The sequence below is a fragment of the Oncorhynchus clarkii genome, chromosome 5 (genome assembly GCF_045791955.1).
Source record: "Oncorhynchus clarkii lewisi isolate Uvic-CL-2024 chromosome 5, UVic_Ocla_1.0, whole genome shotgun sequence".
In the NCBI taxonomy this organism is placed as follows: Eukaryota; Metazoa; Chordata; class Actinopteri; order Salmoniformes; family Salmonidae; genus Oncorhynchus; species Oncorhynchus clarkii.
The window spans coordinates 10,293,092-10,310,173 of record NC_092151.1 but is presented as its reverse complement, the minus strand read 5'-3'; the positions used below and the strand labels follow the sequence as shown (position 1 = coordinate 10,310,173).

The following is a 17,082-nucleotide window of genomic DNA, read 5'->3' as shown; positions in this document are numbered from 1 at the left end:
GAACATTTAATACATTAAGTGATTTCAAACCTTTTTCCTTTTTTCCCCCTTAACGAACGACAAACATCAACAAACCAAAGAGGAATAGTCACATACAAAACAGCATACATACAAATGTTTTACATTGGCAGGAATCCTACACATACAAATCATATTCATTAATAATACTACAGGTTTTAATTAACTTCTTTTGTAATGCCCCCCCTTGTTGACTATCCGACCTGAAGATCACTGATGTCATGATTTGACTTCCGAGTACCCAGTTGTCTTATAAGCACCGTGAATGTGACCAGGGACCAACTACTGTGTGCTCAGGTCTCCTGCCACAACACCATTGTAGCAGTCCACTGAGCTAAAGCCTATGGCTATAAGCTTGGGGGAGTCTTCAGATCTCAGTAGTAAGTCTATGTCACTACACTACCACCGTGAACATGCTTGATTTTCCTGCCCCATCCCCTTCCACTCCCACATACTCAGACCTCCCGAGTGGTTACAGTAGTGATAATGGTCAACATAGATCTCGGCCCTAGCGCCAGGACGGAGAAAACATACATGAAAGGGGAATAAATTAAAAACATATTAAAAGAGGTGCAGTCAGACCAGTAATAGTGGAGGATCGTGGACATTTCCTGTATGGTGATCAGGAATGGATCAATAAGTTGATCATGCATCATGCAAATGTGCCTCGTCTCCTTCACACAACTGAAAAATTACCTAACGCAAGCCAAAAATAACAAAAATGTCATATATTTTATTCATTTAGCGAAACAGTCACATGACAACCTCAACATAAAGTCTCAATTTCAAAGTGTAAGATAATCAAACAGTACACAGTGCATGCCTTGAATTGTGTAATTTCCACCACTAAGTACAGTATAAACGTGTAAAAATAGGATGCTGTTTATTAACAAAGGTTTGCAAAGTCTTGAGCAATTTACTGTGGCATACAGTAGAGTCCCTCTTGATGAGTTTAGTCCGTTTTTAGACTCAGGGACAATTATTATAATTTTTTTTACACTTAGGGACAAATTTCATTCAAAATTCCACAGAAAATAGCCTGCTGTTAGCTAACCCAGCCAAGTCCAGTTTCCAATCAGGTCCACTCCACCACATATCTCTCCAAGCCTCCAATGAGCTATGCGGTTGCATCAGGTTCTGTTGTCCAGTTTACTGAGGGTGTCTATTTTGGGTTGGCCCACAGTGGGGCTGTATTTCCTCTGGGATGGGATGGCAGGGAGCACCTGCACGCTCCTCAGAGGGTCTCCATTCAGCATGGGCAGGAAGGAGCACAAGGACGGGCTTTGGGGGATCCCTGGCCTCTGGGTCTTGGAGATCACTGGCGGCGGGAGACCCCCTTGTCCCCGACAAAGGGTGTTGAGAGGCAGGGACTTGGACTTCCTCACCCCTTTAGAGACTTGGTCTGGTGGCAAGGAGACTGCAGAGGGAAACGCTTGTAAAGTGTTTGGTATGTGTTGGCAATCATCTCTACAAGAAGGCCTAGAATAATCTTCTTTGCATCCTCAATTTGCTTTTTTTTTTGGTTAGCGCGTACTGCTCCCGGCCCGCCACAGGAGTCGCTGGTGCGCAATGAGACAAGGATATCCCTACCGGCCAAACCCTCCCTAACCCGGACGACGCTAGGCCAATTGTGCGTCGCCCCACGGACCTCCCGGTCGCGGCCGGTTACGACAGAGCCTGGGCGCGAACCCAGAATCTCTGGTGGCACAGCTGACGCTGCAGTACAGCGCCCTTAACCACTGCGCCACCCGGGAGGCCCGTCAATTTGCTATCTATATTAAGAGGACGCACCTCCACTTCTCAACATTTGGACATACCTACCTACCTGTGCACTGAATGTTACTCTGCCACTCTGGAGGGGAACAGGGCGGCAGGGTAACCTAGTGGTTAGAGCGGTGGACTAGAAACCGGAAGGTTGCAAGTTCAAACCCCTGAGCTGACAAGGTACAAATCTGTCGTTCTGCCCCTGAACAGGCAGTTAACCCACTGTTCCTAGGCCGTCATTGAAAATAAGAATTTGTTCTTAACTGACTTGCCTAGTTAAATAAAGGTAAAATAAAATAGAATACTGCCTCAAGACTTGACCCAGAGTGTCACAAAAGCTAACTTCTAGTAGCTGGCTATACTGAAATTGTAGTGGAACATGTTGTATAGATTGCGATGCAGTGATACTAAGATATGACAATACATCCCCAAGGACGTTTCCCTTACATAATATAACATCAAGCTTTGTAGTTTTAGCACAGAAAGGAATCGAATTCATGCATGCATTCAGAGCTCTGAAGTTTTCAAGGACTTACACCGGTGTGTACAGTGGTCACGAATGGGGGCCAAGCAGTTCCGTGTTAGTGCAGTCTCCCTCATGTTTAACCTGTCCAGAGTTAGCAGGTGTGTATTTGGAGCTGTGGTGAAGAGAAGTACATCATGTTATTAGCATGCACTTGGATGCATACATTGTGTTGATGTAAAGCAGAAGTTACGTTCCCTTGTTGAGAAGAATCATCAAAACTCAACTGCATAGAACTTCAAACGTTTTCTCATGCGTCACTTCCTTGCTATTTTAGGCAAGAAAAACGGTTAGGGCTACTGGTTTTGAATCAAATCGGACTCAGGGTGTGAACAGTGAAGTCAAGTGCAGCTATCTACTGTATATTATTTTAGCAGGATGTGGCTTTTTTGCTAACTGCTGCTTAGCTCTGGTGAAAGGACAGTGAGATGACTCACTTGATAACTCATGAGAATGCACCACAAGTTTTTATGTTTCAGTTAGTCACACATCCCCTCTGCTAAACCAGAGACTGTTAGCCTCTCCTTTTTGTGAAAAACTCGACCCATCTTACCTTGTGAAATACTTAACTCATCCCACCTTGTGAAAAACTCGACCCATCCTACCTTGTGAAATACTTAACTCATCCCACCTTGTGAAAAACTCGACCCATCTTACCTTGTGAAATACTTAACTCATCCCACCTTGTGAAAAACTCGACCCATCTTACCTTGTGAAAGACTCAAGTAATAATACCTTGTTCGTTCTTCTGTATGTATGGGGCTTGGTGTGGGCAGACGACATCAGTAGGTCCATAAGTCTCATGGTACAGTTTGTCCAACAGCCTTTCTGGTGGGGGTGATATCCAGGATTTGTGGGCCAAAATGGACTGATTGGCCTCGGTCTTCCAGGAATGACTGACCAACGCTTGTCCCTTCGGCCTGCTGTCAAATAAGTCATGCTCACTCTTGCTTTTCTGAGAGCGGTGTGCAAAGTGGTTGACCATCGGCCTCGTGGCTTGACTCTGCTCCACAGCACTCTGGGAGATGGCCAACAAAGACGTGCCCAGATTGATGGGCGGAAGGCTTTGCGTCCGTATAGGAGGCAGTCCCTTGTAGTCCTTCGCCGTCCGGATGTCGAGTGGATTGAGTTTCTGCGCTGCTTCGATCGAAGGCCGTTTCCTGACTTTGGAGCGTTCGTTTTCAAGCTCCTTGGCTGAAGAGGAGTCAGCCAGACAATCGAACATGGTGATGATGTCATCCACCTCTGAGGTCTCCTCCCTCAGGTGTCCGTCGCGGCCCAGCTCTCTCTTGCGGGTGGTGTAGTGCTCCTTCCTCTTGCAAGAGAAAATCTGGTTGAGCATGCGGAACTTGCCCTCCTTCTTCTGGGATGGGTCACTCCCCTGGGAAGACAGCTGGGATGGGTCACTCTCCTGAGAAGGCAGCTGGGATGGATCACTGCCCTGGGAAGGCAGCTGGCATGGGTCACTCCTCTGAGAAGGCAGCTGGGATGGATCACTGCCCTGGGAAGGCAGCTGGGCTGGGTCACACACCTGGGAAGGCAGCTGGGATGGATCACTGCCCTGGGAAGGCAGCTGGGATGGGTCACTCCCCTGGGAAGGCAGCTGGGATGGGTCACTCCCCTGGGAAGGCAGCTGGGATGGGTCACTCCCCTGGGAAGGCAGCTGGGATGGATCACTGCTCTGGGAAGGTAGCTGGGATGGATCACTGCCCTGGGAAGGTAGCTGGGATGGATCACTGCCCTGGGAAGGCAGCTGGGATGGGTCTCTGCCCTGGGAAGGCAGCTGGGATGGATCACTGCCCTGGGAAGGCAGCTTTCTGGCTGAATTGGATCTGTAGGCAATCAATCAATGAGACCATGAAGTCTTATTCACAACTCTGGTTTAAAATGGATGGCAGGCATTTTCTTTTCCAAGAGATTTTTGGCTTTACTAATCTGCAAATAATCAACATGTCCGACTGCACACAGAATTATTGCATGGCCTTTCCACCTGTAATTAATGGAAACTACATATACACACACACACACACACACACACACACACACACACACACGGAATGCAGCGTTATTCAACCTGTTGTCAGCTGAGAGCAGCTTGATGCAGGCAGTGTGGCCACAGTACATTGCATATGTGAGCGGTGTGTTCTCGTTGATGTCCCTGGGCCCTGTCTCCACCCCTAGTTGCAGTAAGGCCTGGACACAGTCCTCCTTCCCCGCTGCTGCCGCCCAATGAAGAGGGGTCCTGGAGGATGAACAGATCTTATTCAATCCACTGAATCAGCCTATCGTGAACGGTGAAGTTATTCATGATAAGTCAATGAATTTACCAACCAGTAATGGGAAATTCCACGGTGAAGTTATTCATGATAAGTCAATGAATTTACCAACCAGTAATGGCAAATTCCACGGTGAAGTTATTCATGATAAGTCAATGAATTTACCAACCAGTAATGGGAAATTCCACGGTGAAGTTATTCATGATAAGTCAATGAATTTACCAACCAGTAATGGGAAATTCCACGGTAACAGAATGACGGCACAAACAGCACAAACCAAATTTTGCATCTGCACTGTTCTTCAAGTAAATGCATTTTTGCAAAATGTTCAGTGGAAATTGTTAAAAGTAGTCCTTGTGTATGGAGATTTATGATTTGTTTAACTTTACAATCAATGTTTTTTTGTTTGACAAACAGAGACTGGAAACATAGACTGGTGGCAATTTCAAAGAAAACAATGTGCTGCCATTTTTGTTTACCGTTCGTCCACATCCAGGGCCTGCAGGTTAGTCTCGGCAAAGCGCGCCAACTCATAGAGGATGGCGCTGTATCCAGCGGCAGCGGCGATGTGCACGCAGGTCTTTCCGTTTTCGTCGTCGTAGTTGATGACCGAGGAGCCAAGGCTGTGCTCCAGGATGAGAGAACACATGAATATGCTGCCACTCTGCCAGAGAGAGACAGAGAGAGAGAGAGACAGAGAGAGAGAGAGAGACAGAGAGAGAGACAGAGAGAGATAGAGAGAGACAGAGAGAGAGAGAGAGAGAGACAGAGAGAGAGAGACAGAGAGAGAGAGACAGAGAGAGAGAGAGAGAGAGACAGAGACAGAGACAGAGAGACAGAGAGACAGAGAGAGAGAGAGACAGAGAGAGAGAGAGACAGAGAGACAGAGAGAGAGAGAGACAGAGACAGAGACAGAGAGAGAGACAGAGAGACAGAGAGAGAGAGAGACAGAGAGAGAGACAGAGAGACAGAGAGAGAGAATAATGATTAGAACAGCAGGGTTTTAAATCCATTGAGTAAGACTGTGTTAGCTGCAGGGAGCTAAGGCAAGTCTTCTGGTCTCAGGCAAGGTTACTCATCAACGCAAGCATGGTTCACTGAACCACCTCTGTTTCATACAAAGGCCCGATTTGCACTCAGAACAAAAAATCAAATGACTTATGTGTGTAATGAAGATATGTATTGGTTTTGTTAATGCAACAGTGCAGGGGAAGTTACAGTAGATGTGTGCTGACTGAGGAATAGGTCCCCGCAGTCCATTTAACCTTATTCATTGTGATCAAAAAGGCTAAACTCATCCTAGATCAGCATTTCAACTTTGAGACACTTGATACATACAGCCTCTGACCATCACTGCTATGAATGATTGCAGTGACATTAACAACCTAATTATGTGGCAAATTGACAAAGCTGACTAAGACAACTCTGACCACATAATAGAATATGTTGCAGTGTTCTGTCCCACCAGACAGACTTCTTCATTTCAGACTATTTTGGGATTCACATGTCACAATATTGGCCAGGTGGCGGCACTGGTATCCTCAATGGGAAACAAATGACATAAAACAGAACTAATGCATGATCACTGCATGGTTGCTCAGATGTGTGAGTCTAGGAGTGGATTTATCTTCAATGTATGTAATGCACATGTACCCGCAAGCTTTCAAATCTACTCGTGTAGAAGCTTTAGAACTACAATATGTAGAGTAAAAGCTTTCAGCCAATGTGGTTTCATATATGGCGGATTATTGCAAACCTCGAATGAAGCCAGAAATAATTAACAGACCGTAACGAAACTAAAACGGGTCAACAAATAAATGAATACAGTGACCAGCAAAAGTATTAGGACAGTGACACCTTCTGTGTGTCATTTTGAAATGATACCAGGACTATGAGGTTAAAGTGCACACTGTCAGCTTTCATTTGAGGGTATTTTCATCTATATCGAGTGAACCGTTTAGAAATTACAGCACTTTTTGTTCTAGGGGACCAAGTATTGGGACAAATTCACTTGTATGTGTATTAAAATAGACAAAAATGTCGTATTTGGTTCCATATTCCTAACACACAATAATTACATCAAGCTTGGGACTCTACAAACTCGTTGGATGCATTTGCTGTTTGTTTTGGTTGTGTTTCAGATTATTTTGTAATTAAGAATAGAATGTTACTTAACACTTCTACATTATTGTGAATGCTACCATGATTATGAATAGTCCTGAATGAATCTTGAATAAGGATGAGTGAGAAAGTTTCAGAGCCATAAATATCATAAAAAAATGCTAACCTCCCTTGTTATTGTAATGGTGAGAGGTTAGCATGTCTTGGGTATGATTTTTGTGCGTCTGTAACATTCTACATACTACATTTAGCAGACACCCTTTTCTAGAGCAACTTACAGCTAGTAAGGCATGCTCAAATGACAATCTCCATTGAAATAAGGCTTAATCTGTGTCCGGGAATCTGGCCCCTTAAAGGCCTTGTTCAAATCCCACAGTGGCAGTAAGTTTTCCCCATTCTGCACTGCTCAATGGAGGGTTGTTTTCTACCTGCACTGCCCAATGGAGGGTTGTATCCTACCTGCACTGCTCAATGGAGGGCTGTTTTCTACCTGCACTGCCCAATAGAGGGCTGTTTTCTACCTGCACTGCCCAATGGAGGGCTGTCTCCTTCCTGCACTGCTCAATGGAGGGTTGTCTCCTACCTGCACTGCCCAATGGAGGGCTGTTTTCTACCTGCACTGCCCAATGGAGGGCTGTCTCCTTCCTGCACTGCTCAATGGAGGGCTGTCTCCTACCTGCACTGCCCAATGGAGGGCTGTCTCCTACCTGCACTGCTCAATGGAGGGTTGTATCCTACCTGCACTGCCCAATGGAGGCCTCCTCCTACCTGCACTGCCCAATGGAAGGCTGTCTTCTACCTGCACTGCCCAATGGAGGGCTGTCTCCTACCTGCACTGCCCAATGGAGGGCAGTCTCCTACTTGCACTGCCCAATGGAGGGCTGTCTCCTACCTGTACTGCCCAATGGAGGGCTGTCTTGAAGTCCTTGTCCACCAGTGTGGGATCCGCCCCTTTCTGCAGGAGAGCCTGCACATGCTCAGGACGGTTGTGGAAAGATGCCCAATGAAGAGCAGTCATGCCCTACAGAGAACCAATGAGAATTGGTCGCAATGCAAACTAGACATAGCTTTCCAGAACACTGAATGTAGCATCATCTTAGTTTATCACTCCTTATTGGTTTTACCTGAACACATCAACTTAAAACTAGGGCCTGGGCCTTTACCTTGTCAGGTGGTCAGAAAAACTCAAGGCCCTACTTGTGGTACATAAATGCGTAGATGGTAATTCATTCTCCATATTTAGGTCATTCATCATGCTTTCCCTCTCAGAGCTAGTAGGATGCCATTACATCAGGGAGAGGCTCTTTTTATATTATGCGCCATCCTGTCCCATGCCGGTACTGTGTATTCCCAGGTTACTATGGTATCACTGTTCAGTTTTCATACCTCGTTGTCTTGGTGGTTGATTTCACACGCAGTCGATTGCTGCAGCAGGACTGCCATGAGTCTGCAAATCAAATCAAAGTTTGTGTTGCCAAAACCTGCACAATGTGTATCAAGAGTAAATGGTGCAGGTTTGATATTGACTACATTGCAGTCGGACTGCACAGAATCACAGATCTACACATCACCATAGCAACCAACCCAAATAACTATTTATTATGTGATCAAGAATATCGATTCTGCGCCTCGCCTTCAAACTGATCCTCTGAAACATGCTGTTATTCTGCACTAACTGATCCCCTGAAACATGCTGTTATTCTGCACTAACTGGCTCACATGGGGGGATTGTAAACATGGTACTAATAGGAGTGTCCAAATGCTACAGACTTATATTTTGTTGTTCAGTCTCGGCTGTGGAGTTGAGGGTAAGTTACTAAGCTACGCCTCTGCTGTTATCAAGTCCGGCAGCTAATAGCTTTGCCAGACGGCTTGGGAGAGAAAGGAAGCAGGACGAGAGAAAGTGCCTCTGTTGTTGACAGCACTGGGCTGCTGGATCCAAATCGACAGACCCTGTCTTCCCACATTCAGAGAGAGTGAGCGAGATTTGAGAAAGAGAGAGAGAGAGAGAGAGAGAGAGAGAGAGAAGCGAGAGTGGGGGGAGGGAGTGAGAGAAAGAGACCACTGGAGCAGCTGCTGCTGCCTTAGCATATCAAGCAAAGGTCTGTGGTCGCTATGGGGACTGCACATACATACACACACCCTAGTAAACCAGGCTTTCCTGTTCCAGTAAATAAGCTACTTAACTTGCAGCAGTCACTGAGCCATTAGCCTTCTTTTATGTATACAACATGCTCAGTGTAACATGGAGACTGAGTGCTTATTGATACCATCTGTGGGTAATTTTACAGAGGTGGGCTTTCTATTTCCTGAACTGGATGCTTGCTAACGCACTTGTTGTTCAGCATCTTTTATGCCGTGATTACGCCTATGACTCATTTCTCCAACGGTTTCTTCTAACACCATTGTTTTCAATGCCTACAGATGTAGGATCTTAATTTGATCTGAGATCTTTTGTTGCTGAGAATGTTCATGCAAAGTAGGAAATACAAACTTGTAGTGTATTTGGGTTTTTAAAAGGATTCTGAAGTTTGTAATTTCCACTTTAACATTTCTGACTTGATTTGCCCTCACAAAAAATGTACCTACCCCTACAAAAAATATCCATAATTATAATCCACATAATAATTCCCATTTCCTGTTGCTGCAGGATCATTTTCCTGCTTTAACAAATTTGATTAAATTAAGATCCTACATCTGTACTCTATAGTCAGTATAATAGCTACACGTTAAACATGTATTAAATGAATTACTTGAGGTCGATCTCAGCGGTCGCTGCGTGAAGAGGCAGGCGACCATTTTTATCGGGGATGTTTTGCTTGGCTCCATTTCGCAGCAAACACACGCAGCCTTCGAGCCACCCCTTTAAAAAACAAACAAAAATGGAGGTTATCAAGGCACTTCTGTTTTTTTTATGACAGACACATATGTGGCTTTTTGAAAGTGCCTCTCAAAGACAATGCACAAAGGATTTAGTTTTAAAAAGAAAACAATTGTTTCTGACAATTTTGCAATGCACTCTGTAAAAGCTTCCAGTCAACTACTTGGATGGTTGTTGTTCAGTACAGTTTAGACTCTAACCTCATAGGAAATGAATCATACTCCTGACTATTAAGATGGCAAACATAGGGTCCGCTTCCAATACCTTGAAAGTACATCCTTCCCTTTTAAGTAATGAATCACTGATGTGACTGGATTGCTTTCACTAGTCAACTGTGTCATGTTAGATTGTTGATGGTGTAACGGCCGTTGGTGGAAGAAGGTGAGGACCAAGGTGCAGCGTGGTACGTGTTCATATTGTTTTTTCGAAACTGAACACTAAAATGCAAAACAACAAAGAGAACAACCGAAACAGTTCTGTCTGGTGCTGACACAAAAACAGAAAGCAACTACCCACAAACACCAGGTGGGAAAAGGCAACCTAAGTATAGTTCTCAATCAGAGATAACGATAGACAGCTGCCTCTGATTGGGAACCATACCGGGCCAAACACATAGAAAAGTAAACACAGACAAACAACATAGAATGCCCACCCCAACTCACGCCCCGACCAAACCAAAATAGAGACATAAAAAAGGAACTAAGGTCAGGGCGTGACAGATGGAGGAAAGGAGGAAAGAAGAGGCATTTTCAAAGCATTCAAATGGGGCCCCAATGTAAAGTTATCTACCGATATGTCAGGTGCTGAACAGCCATATGTATTTGAGCCCGGAGATGAGATTGGAATGTCAGTATAATCAGTTTTGGACACAGAATTAAATAAAACACTTGCTATATCTATATAATAATAATTGTAGAAGCTTAACAAAAAATAGGGATAAAAAAAAAACGAGTGTGCGAGCAGGTGTTGTGTGTTGTGTTGTGTGTTGTATATTGTTCGGTACCAGATATGTCGCTAGGGAGAGCGAAGTCCTTCCACAGGCATCCTGGGTATTGATGGAGGTACCCATCTTCAGCAGGAGTTTCACCGTGTCCACCTGCCTCCCCGACACCGCATGCATCAAAGGGGTGGAGCCTACAGCCAGAGAACATTAAACATATAGGTGCAATCTTTTATTTAATTTTTTTAAATATTTTTTTTACATTTTACCCCTTTTTCTCCCCAATTTCGTTGTATCCAATTCTTTTAGTAGCTACTATCTTGTCTCATCGCTACAGCTCCCGTACGGGCTTGGGAGACACGAAGGTTGAAAGTCATGCGTCCTCCGATACACAACCCAACCAAGCCGCACTGCTTCTTAACACAGCGCGCATCCAACCCGGAAGCAAGCCGCACCAATGTGTCGGAGGAAACACCGTGCACCTGGCAACCTTGGTTAGCGCGCACTGCGCCCGGCCCGCAGGAGACGCTGGTGCGCGATGAGACAAGGATATCCCTACCGTCCAAACCCCCCCTAACCCGGACAACGCTAGGCCAATTGTGGGTCGCCCCACGGACCTCCCGGTCGGTTACGACAGAGCCTGGATGGGAACCCAGAGTCTCTGGTGGCACAGCTGGCGCTGCAGTACAGCGTCCTTAACCACTGCGCCAATATAGGTGCAATCTTAAAAGTAACTTCCTCTCCTTGCCTCCTGTCCTGAAACCATGATCCCAGAACAAGGCTCTGTAGCCATGCTGTACTGAACATCAAGAAGACAGTTCTGATTCTGATGACTGAGAGATATCTGTTTCATTTGAAGCAATGTCTTCTTCTTTAGTTAATAAGATCAGCTGTCAGCATCCTACTGCATGACAGATGATCAGTGGGACGTTGGGAGCTTGTCACTAGTACACTTTGACATACTTAAGCCAAGTGAACTAATACAACTAATATACAGTAACATATATAAAAGCTTCATAAGCACTACATACAAGCGTCATAAGCACTACATACAGGCTTCATAAGTACTACAGTACATACAGGCTTCATAAGCACTACATACAGGCTTCATAAGTACTACAGTACATACAGGCTTCATAAGCACTACATACAGGCTTCATAAGTACTACAGTACATACAGGCTTCATAAGCACTACATACAGGCTTCATAAGTACTACAGTACATACAGGCTTCGTAAGCACTTCATACAACTTTTTCCACGTGGAGGTTGGAGGATTCACAGATATCCTGCTTATTCCACCTTGATTCCAGGAATCTTCCAACCGTGATTTCTGGAAAAGCAGGGATTTTGGTTACCCGAGTTTTCCTACCCTGGCAGTTCATACCTTCACCATCACAGTACTCCAAAATGGAGGGATCCTCCCGTATGGTTGCTGTTAATGTGTTGACATCCCCATTGGCGGCTGCTTGGTAAACGACGTTCAGATCCACTTCTTCAGCAGAATCTATAGGAGCCAAGGATACAAATACAATGTGGTTATACAGTAAATATATCAATGTGGTTATACAGTAAATATATCAATGTGGTTATACAGTACATATATCAATGTGGTTATACAGTACATATATCAATGTGGTTATATATATCAATGTGGTTATACAGTAAATATATCAATGTGGTTATACAGTACATATATCAATGTGGTTATATATATATAAATGTGGTTATACAGTAAATATATCAATGTGGTTATATATATATATCAATGTGGTTATACAGTACATATATCAATGTGGTTATATATATCAATGTGGTTATACAGTACATATATCAATGTGGTTATATATATATAAATGTGGTTATACAGTACATATATCAATGTGGTTATACAGTACATATATACATTTGGTTATACAGTAAATATATCAATGTGGTTATACAGTACATATATCAATGTGGTTATATATATATAAATGTGGTTATACAGTACATATATCAATGTGGTTATACAGTACATATATAAATTTGGTTATACAGTAAATATATCAATGTGGTTATATATATCAATGTGGTTATACAGTAAATATATCAATGTGGTTATATATATATCAATGTGGTTATACATTACATATATCAATGTGGTTATATATATCAATGTGGTTATACAGTACATATACAGTGGGGCAAAAAAGTATTTAGTCAGCCACCAATTGTGCAAGTTCTCCCACTTAAAAGATGAAAGAGGCCTGTAATTTTCATCATAGGTACACTTCAACTATGACAGACAAAATGAGAAGAAAAAAATCCAGAAAATCACATTGATGGATTTTTCATGAATTTATTTGCAAATTATGGTGGAAAATAAGTATTTGGTCACCTACAAACAAGCAACAATTCTGGCTCTCACAGACCTGTAACTTCTTCTTTAAGAGGCTCCTCTGTCCTCCACTCGTTACCTGTATTAATGGCACCTGTTTGAACTTGTTATCAGTATAAAAGACACCTGTCCACAACCTCAAACAGTCACACTCCAAACTCCACTATGGCCAAGACCAAAGAGCTGTCAAAGGACACCAGAAACAAAATTGTAGACCTGCACCAGGCTGGGAAGACTGCATCTGCAATAGGTAAGCAGCTTGGTTTGAAGAAATCAACTGTGGGAACAATTATTAGGAAATGGAAGACATACAAGACCACTGATAATCTCCCTCGATCTGGGGTTGCATGGGGGTGGAAACATCATGCTTTGGGGCAGTTTTTCTGCAAAGGGACCAGGACGACTGATCCGTGTAAAGGAAAGAATGAATGGGACCATGTATCGTGAGATTTTGAGTGAAAACCTCCTTCCATCAGCAAGGGCATTGAAGATGAAACGTGGCTGGGTCTTTCAGCATGACAATGATCCCAAACACACCGCCCGGGCAACGAAGGAGTGGCTTCGTAAGAAGCATTTCAAGGTCCTGGAGTGGCAGAACATCCCTCCGTTAATATATTAATATATTGAGGGAACCTTTCTTTTCTCATTGATTGATTAAGAGGGAACATATTATGCAATCCATCAAATCATTACATTGAAAGTCAGTCTTGGTGTTCCACTGACATGACACAATCTGGCTCAACCGCCATAACACAACCACAACACCCCAAATAAGGTGCCACCAACTTAATGTGCTCCACAACACAACCACAACCTGCACAACACAACCACAACGTCCGCAACACAACCACAACCTCCGCAACACAACCACACCACAACCACAACGTCCGCAACACAACAACACCACAACCTCCGCAACGCAACCACACCACAACCACAACGTCCGCAGCACAACCATACCATAACCACAACGTCCGCAACACAACCACAACCTCCGCAACACAACTAGACCACAACCACAACCTCCGCAACACAACTAGACCACAACCACAACCTCCGCAACACAACTAGACCACAACCACAACCTCCGCAACACAACTAGACCACAACCACAACCTCCGCAACACAACTAGACCACAACCACAAGCTCTGCAACACAACTAGACCACAACCACAACCTCCGCAACACAACTAGACCACAACCACAACCTCCGCAACACAACTAGACCACAACCACAACCTCCGCAACACAACTAGACCACAACCACAACCTCCGCAACACAACCACAACATCCGCAACACAACCACGCCACAACCACAACCTCCACAACCCAACCACACCACAACCACAACCTCTACAACACAACCACACCACAACCACAACATCCGCAACACAACCACAACATCCGCAACACAACCACGCCACAACCACAACCTCCACAACCCAACCACACCACAACCACAACCTCTACAACACAACCACACCACAACCACAACATCCGCAACACAACCACAACATCCGCAACACAACCACACCACAACCTCCACAACACAACCACACCACAACCTCCACAACACAACCATACCATAACCACAACGTCCGCAACACAACCACGCCACAACCACAACCACAACCACAACCACAACCTTTACAACACAACCACACCACAACCACACCACAACCACACCATTCCTGATTCCACAGCCAATGTGTGCTACTCTTTCCTTGGCCCCAGGGTGTCATATTGACATTAGTCCATTTCAAATTGGAATTCCAATCATAGAAATATGATTCATATAAATATAAGGAGTAGAATGACTTACAAATGAGGGTTCCCCTAGATCTACTATATCTAACTAGGAAGATAAAATTGAGCTCTTGCTGGATAATCTTCCTAGAACTCTGGACAGTTATTGGGAATGGGAATGCAATCCTAGTTAAATAAAGGTGAAATAAAAAAATAAAAAAATAAAAATTGTGAATGGGAATGCAGTACCTAGTTATTGTGAATGGGAATACAGTACCTAGTTATTGTGAATGGGAATGCAGTACCTAGTTATTGTGAATGGGAATGCAGTACCTAGTTATTGTGAATGGGAATGCAGTCCTAGTTATTGTGAATGGGAATGCAGTACCTAGTTATTGTGAATGGGAATGCAGTACCTAGTTATTGTGAATGGGAATGCAGTACCTAGTTATTGTGAATGGGAATGCAGTACCTAGTTGTTGTGAATGGGAATACAGTACCTAGTTATTGTGAATGGGAATACAGTACCTAGTTATTGTGAATGGGAATGCAGTACCTAGTTATTGTGAATGGGATTGCAGTACCTAGTTATTGTGAATGGGAATGCAGTACCTAGTTATTGTGAATGGGATTGCAGTACCTAGTTATTGTGAATGGGAATGCAGTCCTAGTTATTGTGAATGGGAATGCAGTACCTAGTTATTGTGAATGGGAATGCAGTACCTAGTTATTGTGAATGGGATTGCAGTACCTAGTTATTGTGAATGGGAATGCAGTACCTAGTTATTGTGAATGGGATTGCAGTACCTAGTTATTGTGAATGGGATTGCAGTACCTCTCACTGCAAGATTTCCTCTAAACCGTGGTATATTCAATGTAGAATCCCCTTAGAGGGTTAAAAAAGGGTTCTCCACTTAGAGGTATAAAACCTTTTCATTTAAGACCACGCTTTATGGATAATGTCCCTTCATACTAGATCCCTGCACACTAGATCCCTTGACACTAGACCCCTTCACACTAGACCCCTTCACACTAGATCCCTACACGCTAGATCTTGTTAGCTAGTCATCCCACACAACAGCCATAAACCCAGCATCTACTCATCATGATGCCAAAACCAAGTAGAGAGAACACAGCATTTCCATGGCAACAGCGGCAGCGACATCACTCCCCATCTCCCTCTCCCTCCCTCTCTCTCGCTCTCTCTCTCCCCTGTTCCAGTTCCTCTTCCTTATTGTGATATGTAACATCCAACACTGGTTGCTTGCTTGCTTACCTTTCTGCTGGTCAAACACAGATGACGCGCTGAACTCCATGGTCAAACTAAAACATCATCATCTGTCCAAAATCAACACTGAGACGAGAGACTAGAGAGGCACATATGCCTCTGTTGAAAACCTCCCTCACACTGTAGCCCAAGACATCGCTCATCTACTTCTCCTCCTCCTCTTCTCCCTCTTCTCTCACGTCTTTTACTGCCTTGAAAAGGGTTACATGACCAATATAAATCCTCATCCATCCATCCCAGGAAAGAAGAGAGGAGAGAGAATAATTCCCCCAAGACAGTCTTGTGTTCCCCCTGTTTCTTGTTTCTTTTCCCCACTGAGGAGCGAGGGATAAACGGGAGGGATGGAGAAATCAATCATCCATTGTCAGAGACAGCACAGAGCAGAGTGGAGGTAAGGTGGAGGCTACAGCAGCAGCTTGCCTAGCCAGGCGATGGAGGAAGAGAGATGTACAGCATGAATGAAAAGATTCACGACTGGAGTCTCACTGAGCATGTGCAAGACAGAGAGTCAAAATGCAGCCTGCCGGTGGTGACTGGGGATGTTTTCATTGTGGAGCCACTGACAGACTGAGCGACACACTCCCAAGTCAGCCACACAGATACCCAGGCTGCATTAGTATGCACCTGAACCACACGGCCCCCTTCGAGAGGCTATTTTAAGGCCTCTATTCAGAGGCAGAGTGCTTGGCGTCTGCCAGTTGACAGACGCTAAGCACCAGGAAGTGTCCTTTGATAATGTTGTGTATACTAGATACTCACTGGATTTAAAAGAGCATTTGGTATTGACAGAATGAAAACGGGATCAAATAAAATAAAATGTTATCAGTCACTTACACACATATTTTACAGATGTTTTCGCAGGTGCAGCGAAATGTTTATGTTTCCAGCTCCAACGGTGCAGTAATACCTAACAATATAAAAACAATACGGAACAAATCCCTAAAAATTGAAAGAACTTAAGAAATATCAGAAGGAGTGATATCCGAGTCCGGGAGAAGTGAAAAGAAAGGGAAAATACATGTTCAATGTTTATTTTTTTCAAGTTGAAAAGCTTCTCTCAGCCAATACTCTTTAGGCAGCATAGGGAATGGAGGGGGGGGATATTCATGATTTTCTATGTTTCAATGTGTACGAAGAACAAAGT

The 17,082-nt window shown here is 44.1% G+C and overlaps 1 protein-coding gene across 1 annotated transcript; it reads right to left on the bottom strand.

The window, feature by feature from the left end:
• Nucleotides 1-733: 733 nt before the first annotated feature.
• On the bottom strand, nt 734-16,506 carry LOC139409837 (ankyrin repeat domain 55). Its single transcript, XM_071155223.1, has 11 exons — nt 15,927-16,506; nt 11,910-12,029; nt 10,587-10,717; nt 9,456-9,565; nt 8,089-8,149; nt 7,595-7,723; nt 5,061-5,245; nt 4,380-4,547; nt 3,041-4,137; nt 2,319-2,420; nt 734-1,435 (listed from the first exon to the last, which is right to left on the bottom strand). The coding sequence occupies exons 1-11, from the start codon at nt 15,964-15,966 to the stop codon at nt 1,149-1,151; spliced, it is 2,430 nt and encodes an 809-aa protein (XP_071011324.1). The 5' UTR covers nt 15,967-16,506; the 3' UTR covers nt 734-1,148.
• Between the last annotated feature and the right edge of the window lie 576 nt (nt 16,507-17,082).

Excerpts from the sequence above, each read along its gene's own strand:
- LOC139409837 (XM_071155223.1), bottom strand. The coding sequence starts at position 15,966 with ATGGAGTTCAGCGCGTCATCTGTGTTTGACCAGCAGAAAG. Across the intron at positions 9,566-10,586 it reads TCTCCCTAGCGACATATCTG|GGGTGGCTCGAAGGCTGCGT; the intron begins GTACCGAACAAT and ends TGTTTTTTAAAG. Across the intron at positions 2,421-3,040 it reads CATACAGAAGAACGAACAAG|CTCCAAATACACACCTGCTA; the intron begins GTATTATTACTT and ends TCTTCACCACAG.